The 16,667-nt window shown below is 42.8% G+C and overlaps 1 protein-coding gene across 1 annotated transcript in view; it reads left to right on the forward strand.

The window, feature by feature from the left end:
* The first annotated feature begins 237 nt into the window (after positions 1-237).
* Positions 238-16,667, forward strand: part of GLB1L3 (galactosidase beta 1 like 3) — a 63,252-nt gene continuing 46,822 nt past the window's right edge. Inside the window, exons 1-4 of the mRNA XM_049856349.1 lie at positions 238-303; positions 1,276-1,592; positions 3,022-3,147; positions 3,380-3,592. Coding sequence (XP_049712306.1) covers positions 238-303; positions 1,276-1,592; positions 3,022-3,147; positions 3,380-3,592 — 722 coding nt within the window. The remainder of the gene's footprint in view (positions 304-1,275; positions 1,593-3,021; positions 3,148-3,379; positions 3,593-16,667) is intronic.

A 16,667-nucleotide genomic window follows, 5' to 3' on the forward strand; every position in this document is an offset into this window, starting at 1 on the left:
GTTCCATTGTCAATGGACTAAATAGTTCCCCAATTTTAATTGTTTTGAACCCTTAATAAACCTTTCTGTTTATTGACTTGAAACAGCCTTCAGGTTTATCTCTACAACAAATCTATTAATGGTTTCCTGTTGTTGGTGCAAATTGTCAAAGTGCTTGGCTGGTAACCAAGAAGTTAAGAGATTCAAGTCCACCCAGAGGCCCACTGAAAACCCTATGGAGCACATATTGAAGTTGCCATGAGTCAGAGTCAGCTGGATGGCCAACGGTTTTGCCTCCTACCTCTCTCTTCAGACCTATCCCAGGTACTTGATATCTAAAGCATTCCAAACTGAAATTCTTGTGTGTACTATATAGACACTTTCAAGGTATTCCCACTATCTTAGCCATCTAGTGCTGCTATGACAGAAATGCAAGTTGGTGGCTTTAACAAAGAGAAATTTATTTCCTCACAGTTAAGTAGGCTAAATGTCCAAATTCAGGGCATCAGATCCAGGGGAAGGCTCTCTCTGTAGGCCTTCTCACCCCTCTTTCCTCAGCCTAGGAGCTTCTCTGCGCAGGGACTCCAGGTTCAAAGGACCCATGCTGCTCCTGGCACTACTTTCTTGGTGCCTCTAGGTTCCCTTTCCTTTTTATCTTTTGCGAGATAAAAGGTGGTGTAGGCCACACACCAGGGAAACTCCCTTTACATTGGGTCAGGCATGTTACCTGTCTAAGGGTGTTACAATCCCACCCTAATTCTCTTTAACGTAAAATTACATTCACAAAATGGAGGATAACCACAGAATATCCAGGAATCATGGCGCAGCCAAATTGAAACACACATTTTTTTGTGGGACATAATTCAATCCATGACCCCCACTTTTCTCTGCTTAGACAATTCTCACTTATTGACCAGGACGCAGCTGGGCAACTATAACCTTCCAGGGTGGTCTATGTACCTCTTCTGTTCTCCTATAGCTTCTTGTGGAATCTATTCAAACACCTGGCTCAGGGTAATTGAAACTAAGTATACGCACGTCTCCTCTATCAGTCTGAAAGTCTTTTAAGGCAGAGAGCTTTCTGTTCAGGACAGCGCCTTCCCAACACAGGCTCTGCATCTGAAACTCAGTTGCTGAGCCAGCGGAACAGCCCACGCCCTCGATCTGAGGCTTGAGCTCAATGCTCCTCCGCGGGTCCTCCCCCCTTATCTTGGCCTTTTTGACACATTAGGCCACTGATGCACAGTCCAAGGTCGGATTACTCCGGGATCCTTCGGTTTTCCTTCCTTCCACAAGCTAATTGGAGTCTGCGCTAAGGGTCCGACGCGGGGCTGCGCCGTAATCCAAGGCCCGGTCCTCGCTTTCTCATTGCCGCGCGCGCTCGCAGGCCCCTGCGCCCTACTCCGGCCGCCGCAGCTGCTCTCACCTCTCACAGCGCGGGCGCTCGCCCCCGGCCCCGGCACACCGCGCTCCCCACGCGTGGGGCGGACCCAGGCCCACTGGAACTCCGTCCGGCCCCCAAGCGCCGTGCCGCTGAGCCAGCTGGAATCGGCCCAGAGCGGCTGCGAGGGGCGGCTGCTGCAGCACGGGAGACCGGCGCTCTACGTCCTCCTGTGATGAGTTCCCGGCCCTTCTTCAGGTGACAAATATACTGCCTTTCACTCGGACTTGTGGGTCCCAGCCCATCCCTCCCTTCTAGGCCTGATCTGTCCCGGGCGCATTTGCCCGCGAACCCCCCAGACCGCCCCCGCGTGCTCAGCCAGCCGGCGTGACATCCACAGATACTACTTGCGCCAGGCACCATGCCAGGCCCTGGGGATCTTATTGTGAATTGCGAGGCTAGGGCCCTTTAGGACTGCGAAGCACTGCTGCGCCTTCAAATTGCCAGTCTCCTCATCAGCGCCCCTTTCCAGTTTTCTCTCCAACTCTATCTTCTGCGGAAGCCATAAATACCCCACCCCGTCTGAGGCTCAGCCCATTGAGCCAGATGGAAAATCGGGGTTGTGGTCACAGGTAAGGTGCTCTGGACGCTGCTGCTGCACCCTGCTGCATCCATCCCGAACCTCGGTGGGGTATGCGCTTCCACCGTTTTCATAGATCCCGCTTTCTCGGACTCAACCCTTTCCCCCGTGCCCCTGCCCCGGTGCCTCAGCCATGCTTATTCCTGTCCGTGGGCTCTGAATTTAGTCTCCTCAGCGCTCCCTTGCCCAGTGCACCCTCCGCCCTATCAGCTGTTTCTGGCCGGGGGGCTACTGCGCTGGATCCGTCGTGGCGCAGTGGTTAAATGCTTAACTGCTAATCCAAAGAAAGGTCGGCTTATCGAACCCACCAGCCGCTTAAAGGGAGAAAAATGTGGCAGCCTGCCTCAGTAAAGATAAAAACTGAACCAAACCCGTTGCGGTAGAGTCGATTCCGGCTCATAGCGACCCTACAGGACAGAGTAGAACTGCCCTATACGGTTTCCAAGGAGCTCTTTGGAGGAGTCAAGCTGCCGACTTTTTGGTTAGCAGACGTAGCTCTTGACCGCTGCCATCAGGGTGTCACAGTAAAGATTAGAGCCTGTCTGTGGGGACAGTTCTTCTCTGTTCTGTAGGGTCCTTTTGAGTCTGAATCCAGGGCCAGGGATTTGGTTTTTGGACTACTGCCAATGCGGAATCTACTGGGCTGCAATGGGTTTGGTTTTTGATTTGGCCAGGGCTAGGAGGACAAATGGAAACGCTGGTGGTGTAGTGGTTAAGAGCTACGGCTGCTAACGTAAAGGTTGGTGGGTTGACTCTACCCGGTGAGCCCTGAAAACTCTAGGAGGCAGTTCTACTCTGTCCTGTAGGGTCACTTGAGTCCCAATCGACTTGATGGCAGTAGGTTTGGTTTTTTGTTGTTGTTGTTGTTTGTTTGTTTTTAGGAGGACCTATGCAAAGTGGAGCTGCCTTGTAAATTCGGCTGGCCCAGTTCCTCCTCCTCCACACCCCCATCTCTTTTCTCTCAACAGCCTCCTGGAAGGCTTCCTGTTTTTTCCATCTCCTTATCCCTTTCTCCTTTCAGCACATGTCTCTCCGTGAAGAGAATCGCAGGCATCTTTTTCCTGCCATTTATCATGTCAGGCTTTGCTCCTCGGGCTAAACATGGTGTGAACCACATGGCTGGAAAGGTGCTGCAGTCCCAGTCCAGGTGTGCCTAAGTGGGAAGGGATGGGAGCTCTGCCTTCTTTCATGGAAAAAATACCGGAAATGTTAGCATGTCCTGCCAACAAGAACTTCTCATTGCTTTTAAGATTTCAGATCTCTGCCTTCCCGGAGTTAGCAGCCCAGGGCCATCAGGGCTCCTTCACGTCTCAGCAGTATCTCTCCTCTCCTCCCCTCCCCTCCTCTCCCCTTTCCACTTCCATTCCCGGTTTTGCCAGGTTTAATTGGTCTCATCTGGCCCCTGCTGAGCTGAAGGACCGGCATGTGGGACTTCAGACCACAAGAATGGGCAGGGGCAAACCACACTTCACGCTGGAGGGTCACAAGTTCCTGATCTTCGGGGGCTCCATACACTACTTCAGAGTGCCCAGGGCTTACTGGAGGGACCGATTACTGAAGCTGAAGGCCTGCGGCTTCAACACCCTCACCACGTGAGTGCTGCATCAGCACCCCTGACCTCGTTCTCCTATAGGGGCTCCTACCTTAGCATCTTGGTCAGAGCCTGAGTCTGGTTGGGAACCCAGACTAAGGGTTCCCTTCCAGTAGGATTCCAGTATTCGCCTTTTGAGTGTCCTGCAGTCACATCACTTCTCATACTTGGTTTGCTCAGTGATCAAAGTCTTAGGGCATTCATGGGAGAAGTCTAAAGGCAGTGAATGATTTCCTCAGGAATCTCTCTGTCTACAAGGGAGTCATTTGATCCTTTCCGAGTACTCAGTTCAAAGACATACTTCAAGGTGTGCTTATAGATAATTACATGGTGTTTTGATTGTTTTTAACAATCAAAGGCAATCTGTTTAGTTAAAAATGCCAAGAAGCATATGGCTGGAAAGCTTTGAAATAGCTCTTAACGTTTAGAGAAAAGGAAAATGAGGATAATAAATTGAGTTTTGGTAATATGAATATTGGCCAATAACCTGTTTTCACTTTAAAGTTGCAGAGATTAAGAACAAGTTTGTAATTTTGTGCCAGAACTTAACTATTAAGGGTGTCACAATTTTATATTCTGATTTCACCACAATCATACGATTACAGCAGTTTTGTCTTCAGATTATTTTATAAAGATCAATTCCAAAAAACCCTAATGGAAGTGTCTGGAAATGAAAATGTCTAATTTGTTTCAAAACTGGAAGTAGACAGAATTTACGTATTTTTATTGCCTGTTCAACATTATTTGGTTGTGCAATTTAGTGAAAGGAGCCCTGGTGAGGCAGTGGTTAAGCACTCAGCTGTTAACCAAAAGGTTGGCGGTTGCTCTTCAGGAGAAAGATGTGGTGGTTTGCTTCCATAAAGATTTACAGCATTGAAAATCTTAGGGTTTCCAACTCCTCCCCTGTACTGTAGGGCCACTATAAGTCGGAATTGACTCGATGGCAACAGGTCTGTTTTTTTTTTTAATTTAGTGATATCAATTATATTAATCATCTGTAGCCATCACGTTGCCATTGTTTCCACATCACCATAAACAGACACTCACTGATTCCTAAACCATGACTGTCCCTTCCCCTGCCCTCCTCCCCAGTAACCACTGGTAAACTTTTTTTAGCCATCACATTGCCATTGTTTCCACATCACCATAAACAGACACTCACTGATTCCCAAATCATGACTGTCCCTTCCCCTGCCCTCCTCCCCGGTAACCACTGGTAAACTTTGACCTCCGTACATTTGCCTATTCTTGTTATCTCATATAAATGATATACAATATTTGTCATTTTGTGATTAACTTATTTCATTCAGCATAATGTTTGCAAGGTTTGTCCATGTTGTAGCATGTATCAGAGCTTCATTCCTCTTTATGGTTGAGTGGTAGTCCATTGTATCTATGTACCACATTTTGTTTATCCATTCATCCACTGATGGACATTTAGATTGTTTCCACTATTGGCTATCGTGACTAGTGCTGCAATGGACATTGGTGTACATGTATCTCTTTGTGTCGCTGATTTCAAACCTGTTGGGTAAATACCTAGGAATGGAATTGCTGGATAATATGGTAGCTCTTTGTTTAACTTTTTAAAGAACTGCCAAAATGTTTTCCACATTGGCTGTACCATTTTGCGTTCCCACCAGCAATGGATAAGGGTTCCAATTTCTCCACATACCTGCCAACATTTGCTATTTTTTTTTTCTGTCTCTTATTTTAATTTTAGTCATCTGTTTTGGCCTGGGTTTCTAGAGAAGCAGTACCAGTATAGTGCATAAATATGTATATAGAGAGATTTATGTCAAGGAAATGACTGACATAGTTGTAGAGCCTGGAGGCTTTTCCTGACTCACTTAGCTACGGGAGCTGGAAAACCCAAGATCGGCAGGTCAGACATTAGGCCTCTGGCTCACAGGCTGTGGAGACCAAGGAATCCCAGGATTGGCAGGTGAGATGGCAGGTAAGCTGCCATCTCAGATCCCAAGAACTGGAGGTCAGATGATGAATCAGCTGCAGGATCCAGAGTGAGCAAAAGTCCAGAGCCTTTCCAGAAAGTCCACCTATATTGGATGCAGCCCAAGGAAACTCCCTTTCAACTGATTGGCTACTCACAGCAGATCCCATCATGGAGGTGATCACATTATATCAGATCTTATCACAGAGATTTGAACACTAGTGACCGAAGACCAGACGAGTTGTGGAATGACATCAAGGACATCATCCATGAAGAAAGCAAGAGGTCACTGAAAAGACAGGAAAGAAAGAAGAGACCAAGGTGGATGTCAGAGGAGACTCTGAAACTTGCTCTTGAGCGTCGAGCAGCTAAAGCAAAAGGAAGAATTGATGAAGTAAAAGAACTGAACAGAAGATTTCAAAGGGCCTCTTGAGAAGACAAAGTAAAATATTGTAATGACAGGTGCAAAGAGCTGGAGATGGAAAACCAAAAGGGAAGAACATGCTCAGCATTTCTCAAGCTGAAAGAACTGAAGAAAAGCCTCGAGTTGCAATAGTGAAGGATTCCATGGGGAAAATATTAAACAATGCAGGAAGCGTCAGAAGAAGATGGAAGGAATACACGGAGTCATTATACCAAAAAGAATTAGTTGATGTTCAACCATTTCAAGAGGTCGCATATGATCAGGAACTGGTGGTACTGAAGGAAGCAGTCCAAGTTGCTCTGAAGGCATTGGCGAAAAACAAGGCTACAGGAATTGATGGAATATCAATTGAGATGCTTCAACAAACAGATGCAGCGCTGGAGTTGCTCACTTGTCTATGCCAAGAAATATGGAAGACAGCTTCCTGGCCAACTGACTGGAAGAGATCCATATTTATGCCTATTCCCAAGAAAGGTGATCCAACTGAATGTGGAAATTATAGAACAATATCATTAATACCACATGCAAGCAAAATTTTGCTGAAGATCATTCAAAAACGGCTGCAGCAGTATATCAACAGGGAACTGCCAGAAATTCAGGCCAGTTTCAGAAGAGGACGTGGAACCAGGGATATCATCGCTGATGTCAGATGGATCCTGGCTGAAAGCAGAGAATACCAGAAGGATGTATACCTGTGTTTTATTGACTATGCAAAGGCATTCAACTGTGTGGATCATAACAAACTATGGATAACATTGCGAAGAATGGGAATTCCAGAGCACTTAATTGTGCTCATGAGGAACCTTTACATAGATCAAGAGGCAGTTGTTCGGACAGAACAAGGGGATACTGATTGGTTTAAAGTCAGGAAAGGTGTGCATCAGGCTTGTATTCTTTCACCATACCTATTTAATCTGTATGCTGAACAAATAGTCTGAGAAGCTGGACTATATGAAGAGGAATGGGGCATCAGGATTGGAGGAAGACTCATTAACAACCTGCATTATGCAGATGACACAACCTTGCTTGCTGAAAGTGAAGAGGACTTGAAGCACTTACTAATGAAGATCAAAGACCACAGCCTTCAGTATGGATTACACCTCAACATAAAGAAAACAAAAATCCTCACAACTGGACCAATAAGCCACATCATGATAAATGGACAAAAGATTGAAGTTGTCAAGGATTTCATTTTCCTTGGATCCACAATCAACACCCATGGAAGCAGCAGTCAAGAAATCAAAAGACGCATCGCATTGGGTAAATCTGCTGCAAAGGACCTCTTCAAAGTGTTGAGGAGCAAGGATGTCACCCTGAAGACTAAGGTGTGCCTGACCCGAGCCATGGTATTTTTAATCACATCATATGCATGTGAAAGCTGGACAATGAATAAGGAAGACCATAGAAGAATTGACGCCTTCGAATTGTGGTGTTGGTGAAGAATATTGAATATACCATGGACTGCCAAAAGAATGAACAAATCTGTCTTGGAAGAAGTTTGGCCAGAATGCTCCTTAGAGGCAAGGATGGCGAGACTGCATCTTACATACTTTGGATATGTTATCAGGAGGGATCAGTCCCTGGAGAAGGACATGATGCTTGGCAGAGTACAGGGTCAGTGGAAAAGAGGAAGACCCTCAACGAGGTGGATTGACACAGTGACTGCAACAATGAGCTCAAGCATAACAACGATTGTAAGGATGGCTCAGGACTGGGCAGTGTTTCGTTCTGTTGTGCTCAGGGTTGCTATGAGTCAGAACCAACTCGACAGCACCTAACAACAACAACATCATAGAGATGATTATATCATTATACGACTGTCAAACTACATCATAATTGCCAAACCTCTGAGAATCATGGCCTAGACAAGTTGACACACAACGTTAACGATCACACCATCCTAGCTAGTGTGAGTGAAATGTATCTCACTATGATTTTGATCCACATCTATGAGTTGAAATCTACTTGACAGCACACAACAACAACAGCAACAATGTGAAGCATCTTTTCATGTGCTTCTTGGCCATTTGAATATCCTCTTTGGCAGATGTCTGTTCAAGTCCTTTGTCCATTGTTTCATTGAGTTTTTTGTCTTTTTGTTGTTAAGCTGTAGAAGTTTTATATATATTTTGGATATGAGACACTACTGGGTATATGCTTCCTCAAAAATTTTTCCCCATCTGTAGGCTGTCTTTTCGTTTTTTAATAAAGTTCTTTGATGAAAAAAGTGTTTAACTTTTATGAGGTCCCGTATATCTATTTTGTCTTTTGCTGCTTGTGCTTTTGTTGTCATATCTGATAATCTATCATTAAAAACTAGGCCCTGCAGCCACACCCCTATTTTCACTTTTAAGAATTTTATGGTTTTAATTTTCACATTTAGGTCCTTGATCCATTTTGAATTGTTTTGTGTGTAGATGATTCATTCTTCTGCATGTGGAAATCCAGTTTTCACAGCAACATTTATTGAAGAGATTTTCCTTCCCCATTGGAATGGACGTAGAATCCTTGTTGAAAATAAGTGGCCATAGATGTGTGGGTTTATTTCTGGACTCTCAATTTTATTCAACTGGTCTACATGTCTGTTATTATACCCATACCAGCCAGTTTTGATTACTATAGCTGAATGTGTGTTTTGAAATGAAGAAGTGTGAGTCCTCTTACTTTGTTCTTCTTCAAAATTGTTTTGTCTGTTCAGGGCCTCTTGCCATTCCATATAAAATTAAGGATTGGTTTTTCCATTTCTGTAAAGAAGGCTGTTGGAATTTTGATCTGGATCGTGTTGAATCTATAGGTTGCTTAGTATAGCATTGATATCTTAACAATATTAAGTCTTCTAATCTATGAACATGGAATGTCTTCCCATTTACTTAGGTCTGTTTCAGTCTCTTTCCGCAGTGTTTTATCATTTTCATTACATAAGACTTTCACATCCCTGGTTAACTTTATGCCTAGGTATTGTATTCTTTTACATGCTATTATAAATTAAATTGTTTTTTAATTTTTGCTTTTCAGATCTCTCATTGCTAGTGTATAGAAACATAACTAATTTTTTCTGTTGACCTTGTACCCAGGGTTCCCTATTACCAGCTTCCCTGTTCCCTCCTGCCTTCCAGTCCCTGCTCCAGGGCTGGTGTGCCCCTTTCGTCTTGTTTTGTTCCATGGGCCTGTTCAATCTTTGACTAAAGGGTGAACCTCAGGAGTGGCCTCATTACTGAGCTGAAGGGGTGTCTAGGGGCCATACCCTCAGGGTTTCTCCAGTCTCAGTCAGGCCAGCAAGTCTTGTCTTTCTTTTTGAGTTAAAAGTTTGTTCTACATTTTTCTCCAGCTCTGCCCTGGAACTCTCTATTTTGATTCCTGTCAGAGCAGTCAGTGGTTGTAGCCAGGTACCATCTAATTGTACTGGACTCAGTATGGTGGAGGCCACGGAAGATGTGGTCCACTAGTCCTTTGGACTAATCTTTCCCTTGTGTCTTTAGTTTTCTTCATTCTTCTTCTCTCCCAAATGGGTGAGACCGGTGGAGTATCCTAGATGGCTGCTCAAAGGCTTTTAAGACCCCAGACGCTACTCACCAAAGTAGAATGTAGAACATTTTCTTTATAAACCCTGTTATGCCAGTTGAACTAAATGTTCCCCAAGACCATGGTCCCCACAGCCCTCAGCCCAGCAATTTTGTCCCTCGGGGAGTTTGGATATGTCTATAAACTACCATGGCCTTGTCTTGTACAGGTTGTGCTGGCTTCCCCAGTATTGTGTACTATCTTACCTTTTGTCTATTAAGTGTTTTCCCATCCCCACCCCTCCCCTCCCTTGTAACCATCAAATATTATTCCTTTTTGTATGAAAACTTTTTCGTGAGTTTTTACAGTAGTGGTCTCATACAATATTTGTCCTTTCGTGGCTGACTTATTTCACTAAGCATAATGTCTTCTAGGTGCTTCCATGTTATGAGATGCTTCACAGATTCATCTGTTTTCTTTGTCCTTCTTACTCTCCTGTGCTGAGTTCCTTTTGTTTGTGGATTTCTTTTTCATCTCTTTTGTTTTTGTAGATTTTGTTTTTATTGAGACTTTATGTTTTTCTTCTTTATTTTGATGAGTAGATTTGTTAAATTTCTTTGTGATTACCTTGAAATTTACCCTTATCTTCCTAGGTTTAAACCAGTCTATTATTACTTGGTATCTCCTTGCCTTCCTCTCCATTAGAAAGTTCTATACCTACACCATTTATTCCCTCTATTATTGTTCTGACGTTGTCATTTACAGATTAACCTCTCTGGTTCCCTGTTGCAAGTGTTTTGGTTTTGAGAGTTTATTTCCTGGGTTGGAATCTGGCTGGTACAGTCTTGCATCCTAGATTCAGGCTGTGGTCTGATGTTGTTTGTTCTCAGACCGAAGGACTATCTTTAGTAACTCTTATAAGTTTGGTTTGGTTTTCACATATTCCCTTAATTTCTGTTTATTTGGAAATGTCCTAATTTCACCATCGTATCTGAAAGAAAATTTTGGAGGATATATTATTCTTGGTTGGCGTTTTCTTTTTCTTTCAAGGTTTTATATATGTCATCCCATTGCCTTCTTGCCTGCATAGTTTCTGCCAAATAATCAGAGTTTGGTCTTATTGTTTCTCCTCTGTATGTGACTTTTTGTTCTTCTTGAGCTACTCGCAGGATTTTTTCTTTGGTTTTAGTGAGTGTGATTATGATTTGCCTTGGTGTTTTTCTTTTGGGGTCTATCCTATATGGAGTTCGTTGAGCTTCTTGGATGGTCAGCTTTTCATCATTCATGATATTAGGCAAGTTTTCTGTCAGCAATTGTTCAACGACCCTCTCTGTGTTTTCCATTTTCTTTCCCTGTTCTGGAACTCCAATCACTCACAAATTTTTGCTTTTAATGGTATCCCACATAATTCTCAGGGTTTCTTCATTTTTCTTTGTTGTTTTTTTCTGATTTTTCCTCACAGAGTTGTATCCAAGTGTTTGTCTTCAATTTCACTGATTATGTCTTCCATAGTTTCAAACCTGCTTCTCAACCCTGCTATGACACTGTCCATTTCTGAAATCTTGTTTATCTTTTGGATTTCTAATTGTTGTTTTTGTATGATTTCTAGTTGTGAATCTATTTTGGCATTTTGTTCCTGTATTACTTTCCTGAATTGTTCCATTTTTTGTCTGTGTTTTCTATAAATTTTTCTATTTTTTCATCATTTTTGTCTCTTTTTCCTTTAACCCTTGGATTGCTCTGAATATTAAAGATTTGAATCCCCTGTCAGGTAGTTCTAGTGCCTTTTCTTCTACTGGAAAGTCAGCTGGTGTTTTATTTTGGGTGCCTACTGGAACCATCCTATCCTGTATTTTTATATGTTTTGATCTTGCCTGCTGTCTTTGGGACATTCAGTAGTTATTTTCTTCATTTCTTGGTTGTAGGTTTGTTTCATCCTGCTTTTTTGTTTTATTTGGTTGTACCTGAGCAGGCGGGTCGTGCATTCTTTGTTGTTTGCTCATCTGTAGTCACAATACTTTTCACCTCCTTGTCCATTGGGCAGGGCCAGTCATTCAGCTATGGTGCAGCAGGGCAGGCCCAGCTGAAGGGGAGGGACTGGGATGAGTTGTTTGTGGTACGTACTAGGGCCAACAGGGCTGGCCAGGAATCAGCGCTGGGCAGGTTCCAGTAGATCATGCCTGTGCTGCTTGAGGGTGTGATGTTCAGTGCACAGTGCAGGTAGGCAGGAAAGAGGGGGGAGATTGTGATGTGTGGAGCTAATAGGGATATGGGAAAGAGGAGAGAGAGGAGAGAAAAATGGGGGCCAAAAACAAGTGAACAAAGAAAGAGAGTAAAAGGAAAGAGTGCTAAGGGAGCTTGTCATTGGAGTGGAGAGATAAGAAACCAAGAAATGGAGAAAAGCAAAAAGGAAAAAAAAAAAGACAGGAAAAAAGAAAAAAAATAGATAAACATTTGGAAAAGAAAAAAAGAAAAGCCTCCAGGAGTCCCGGAATCCCACTGATGGGGCTGCTAAGACTGGGAAGTGGCTCCTCGGCTGCGCGGCATAGCCTGGCTAGAAGGGGCAGATTGGGGGAGTGGCTTATAAGCCATACAGTGCAGCCCACCTAGAAGGGGGTCTCAAGCTGCAAAAAGAAAACAAACAAAACAGAACAGAACAAAGCAAAACAAGGGGGAAAAAATCCCCAGGGATCCCATCAGCATGGTGTCAGGGGCCAGAGGAGTGATTTCCCAGTAGAGTGTGGCTTCACAGCCTTTCAGGAAGAACCAAAGATGACACACAGAGCCCTGTGTTCCGGAGAAAAGAGGGGGAGGTGGTAGGAGTCACAGAAGAAACCAAAAGAGACGGAAAGAACCAACAGCAGCTCAGGGGCCTGACCAGTGGGCAGGGTGAATCCAAGCAGCCTGAGACCAAAGCTGTTGCCTCCTGGCCCAGAGATTGTGGCTGGCAGGAAGCAGAGGAGGCTGAAGGGGCGGGGAGGAAGCAGGGAGCTGGAGAACATGTATCTGTCCTTACAAGGTGTTCTGTGTCCTGCTGGGAACTTCATGAAACTGCTTTCCCGTACTCTGTCCGCTGATCTCCAAAATGGGTGGGGCGAATCCAAGGGGCATGGACACTGCACTTACAGCCAGCCAGGAAATTGAGAGGTACAGCATTGGGCAGAGAATGCAGTGTGGGAAAGTGTGTATCATTGGTTACTGGGTGTTCTGTCTCCTGCTGGGAGTTGCACAAAGCTCCTTTCCCATGCTCTCTGTCTGTAGATCCCAACTGGAGTCCAAGATGGCGGATCCATGCTGCATTAGCTGATGGGGCCCTCCACACATATCTCTCTTTGCTCTCTGTCCTCTGTCAGTTTCTTATTCAGTTGGTGCTTGGCTGAGTTCTCTATCTCTTCATTTAGCACTTCAGATTCCAGGAATGACGTTTGTCTGTTTTACTTAGTTTTTTGGGTCTTTGCTGTGGAGGCATGGCATGGCGCTTCTGTCTATGGCACCATGTTGGCCAGAAGTTCCTTTTTTAAAATTTTTATTGTGCTTTAAGTGAAAGTTTACAAATCAAGTCAGTCTCTCATAAAAAAATTTATACACACCTGGCTATGTACTCCTAGTTGCTCTCCCCTGATGAGACAGCACACTCCTTCTCTCCATCCTGTATTCCCCATGTCCATTCAGCCAGCTTCTGTCGTCCTCTGCCTTCTCATCTCCCCTTCAGACAGGAGCTTCCCACACCAATATCATTTTCTGTCTAATAGTCCAGTCCAAACTCTGTCTGAAGAGTTGGCTTTGGAAATGGTTCTAGTCTTGGGCTAACAGAAGGCCTAGGGACCATATCCATGACCTCTGGAGTCCTTCCAGTATCAGACAGATGTTTAGGTCTGGTCTTTGTAAGAGAATTTGAGGTCTGCATCCCATTGCTGTCCTGCTCTATCAGGGATTCTCTGTTGTGTTCCCTCTCAGGACAGTCATCAGTCATCTAGTTCTTCTGGTCTCAGGTTGATGTAGTCTCTGATTCGCGTGGCTCTTTCTGTCTCTTGGGCTCATAATTACCTTGTGTCTTTGGTGTTCTTCATTCTCCTTTGCCCCAGGTGGGTTGAGACCAATTAATGCATCTTAGATGGCTGCTTGCTAGCATTTAAGACCCCAGATGCCACTCATCAAAGTGGGATGCAGAATGTTTTCTTAATATATTTTATTATGCCAATTGACCTAGATGTCCCCTGAAACCATGGTCCCCGAACCCCACCCTTGCTATTCTGGCCTTCAAAGTGTTCAGGTTATTCAGGAAACTTCTTTGCTTTGGGCTTAGTCCAGTTGTGCTGACCTCTCTGTATTGTGTGTTGTCTTTCCTGTCACCTAAAATAGTTCTTGTCTACTATCTGATTAGCGAATAGCCGTCTCCCTCCCCCCCCACACCCTCGTAACCATCAAACAATATTTTCTTCTCTGTTTAAACTATTTCTTGAGTTCTTATAATAGTGGTCTCATACAATATTTGTCCTTTTGCAAGTGACTAATTTCGCTCAGCATAATGCCTTCCAGATTCCTCCATGTTATGAAATGTTTCATGGATTCATCATTGTTCTTCATTGATGTGTACTATTCCATTGTGTGAATATACCATAATTTATTTATCCATTCATCCATTGATGTGCACCTTGGTTGCTTCCATCTTTTTGCTATTGTAAACATTGCTGCAATGAACTTGGGTGTGCATATATCTGTTCGTGTGAAGGCTCTTATTTCTGTAGGATATATTCCAAGGAGTGGGATTGCTGGATCGTATGGTAGTTCTATTTCTAGCTTTTTATGGAAGTGCTAAATCAATTTTCAAAGTGGTTGTACCATCTTATACTCCCACCAGAAGTGTATAAGTGTTCCAGTCTCTCCACAACCTCTCCAAAATTTATTATTTTGTGTTTTTTGGATTAATGTCAGCCTTTTTATTGGAGCAAGATGGAATCTCATTGTAGTTTTGATTTGCATTTCTGTAATGGCTAATGATCATGAGCATCTCCTCATGTATCTCTTAGCTGCCTGAATGTTTTCTTTGGTGAAGTGTCTGTTCATATCCTTTGCCAATTTTTCAACTGGGTTATTTGTGTTTTTGTAGTTGAGTTTTTGCAGTATCATGTAGATTTTAGAGATCAGATGCTGATTGGAAATGTGATAGCTAAAAACTTTTTCCCAGTCTGTAGGTAATCTTTTTACTCTTTTGGTGAAGTCCTTTGCTGAGCATAAGTGTTTGATTTTTAGGAGCTCGCAGTTATCTAGTTTCTCTTCTGGTGTTTGTGCATTGTTAGTAATGTTTTGTATACTGTTTATGCCATGTATTAGGGCTCCTAGCATTGTCCCTATTTTTTCTTCCATGATCATTATCATTTTAGATTTTATATTTAGGTCTTTGATCCATTTTTAATTTGTTTTTGTGCATGATGTGAGGTATAGGTCTTGTTTTATTTTTTTGCAGAACAGATATCCAATTAAGGCCAGCACCATTTGTTAAAGAGACTGTTTTTTCCCCATTTAACTGACTTTGGGCCTTTGTCAAATATCAGCTGCTCATATGTGGATGGACTTATGTCTGGATTCTCAATTCTGTTCCATTGGTTTATGCATCTGTTGTTGTACCAGTACCACACTGTTTTGACTATTGTGGCAGTATAATATGTTCTAAAATCAGGTAGATTGAGGCCTCCCACTTTGTTCTTTTTTCCAGTAATGCTTTACTTATCCTGGGCCTCTTGCCCTTCCATATGAAGTTGGTGATTTGTTTCTCCATCTCACTAAAAAATATCATTGGAATTTGGATTGGAATTGCATTGTATCTATAGATGGCTTTCAAAAGAATAGACATTTTTACAATGTTGAGTCTTCCTATCCATGAGCAAGGTATGTTTTTCCACTTATATAGTTCTTTTTTGGTTTCTTGCAGTAGTGTCGTGAAGTTTTCTTTACATAGATTTTTTACTTCTCTGGTTAGATTTTTTTCCTAAGTATTTTATCTTCTTGGGGGCTACTGTGAATTGTATTGATTTGATGATTTCCTCTTTGATGTTCTTTTTTGTTGGTGTAGAGTAATCCACCTGATTTTTGTATGTTTATCTTGTATCCTGATGCTCTGCTGAACTCTTCTATTAGTTTCAGTAGCTTTCTTGAGGATTCTTTACAGTTTTCTGTGTATGAGATCATGTCATCTGCAAATAGAGATACTTTTACTTCTTCCTTACCAATCTGGATGCGCTTTATTTCTTTATCTAGCCTAATTGCTCTGGCTAGGACTTCCAGCACAATGTTGAATAAGAGTGGTGATAAAGGGCATCCTTGTCTGGCTCCTGTTCTCAAGCGGAATGCTGTCAGACTCTCTCCATTTAGGATGATGTTGGCTGCTGGTTTTACATAAATACCCTTTATTATGTTGAGGAATTTTCCTTCTATTCCTGTTTTGTTGAGAGTTTTTATCATGACTGGATTTTGAACTTTGTCAAATGCCTTTTCTGCATGAATTGATAAGATCATGTGGTTCTTGTCATTTGTTTTATTTATGTGATGGATTACACTGATTGTCTTTCTAATGTTGAGCCATCCCTGCATACCTGGTATGAATCCCACTTGGTCATGGTGAATTATTTTTTTGATATGCTGTTGAATTCTACTGGCTAGAATTTTGTTGAGGATTTTTGCATCTAAGTTCATGTGGCGTATACGTCTGTAATTGTCTTTTTTGTGGTGTCTTTACCTGGTTTTGGTATCAGGGATATGGTGGCTTCATAGAATGAGTTTGGTAGTATTCTGTCCTTTTCTATGTTCTGAAATACCTTTAGTAGTAGTGGTGTTAACTCTTCTCTGAAAGTTTGGCATTATTCTCCAGAAGCTGTCAGGGTCAGGGCTTTTTTTTTGGTTGGGAATTTTTAATTACCTTTTCAGTCTCTTCTTTTGTTATACGTTTATTTAGTTGCTCTACCCCTGTTTAGTTTGATTTAAGTAAGTAGTGTGTTTCTAGAAATTCAACCATTTCTTCTAGGTTTTCAAATTTGTTAGAGTACAATTTTTCATAGTAATCTGATATGATTCTTCTAATTTTAGTTTGGTCCATTGTGATATCACCCATTTCATTTCTCATTTGGGTTATCTGCTTCCTCCTCTGTTTTTCTTTTGTTAGTTTGGCCAGTGGTTCATCGATTTTGTTGGTCTTTTCAAAGA

This window comes from Elephas maximus, chromosome 17 (assembly GCF_024166365.1).
Source record: "Elephas maximus indicus isolate mEleMax1 chromosome 17, mEleMax1 primary haplotype, whole genome shotgun sequence".
In the NCBI taxonomy this organism is placed as follows: Eukaryota; Metazoa; Chordata; class Mammalia; order Proboscidea; family Elephantidae; genus Elephas; species Elephas maximus.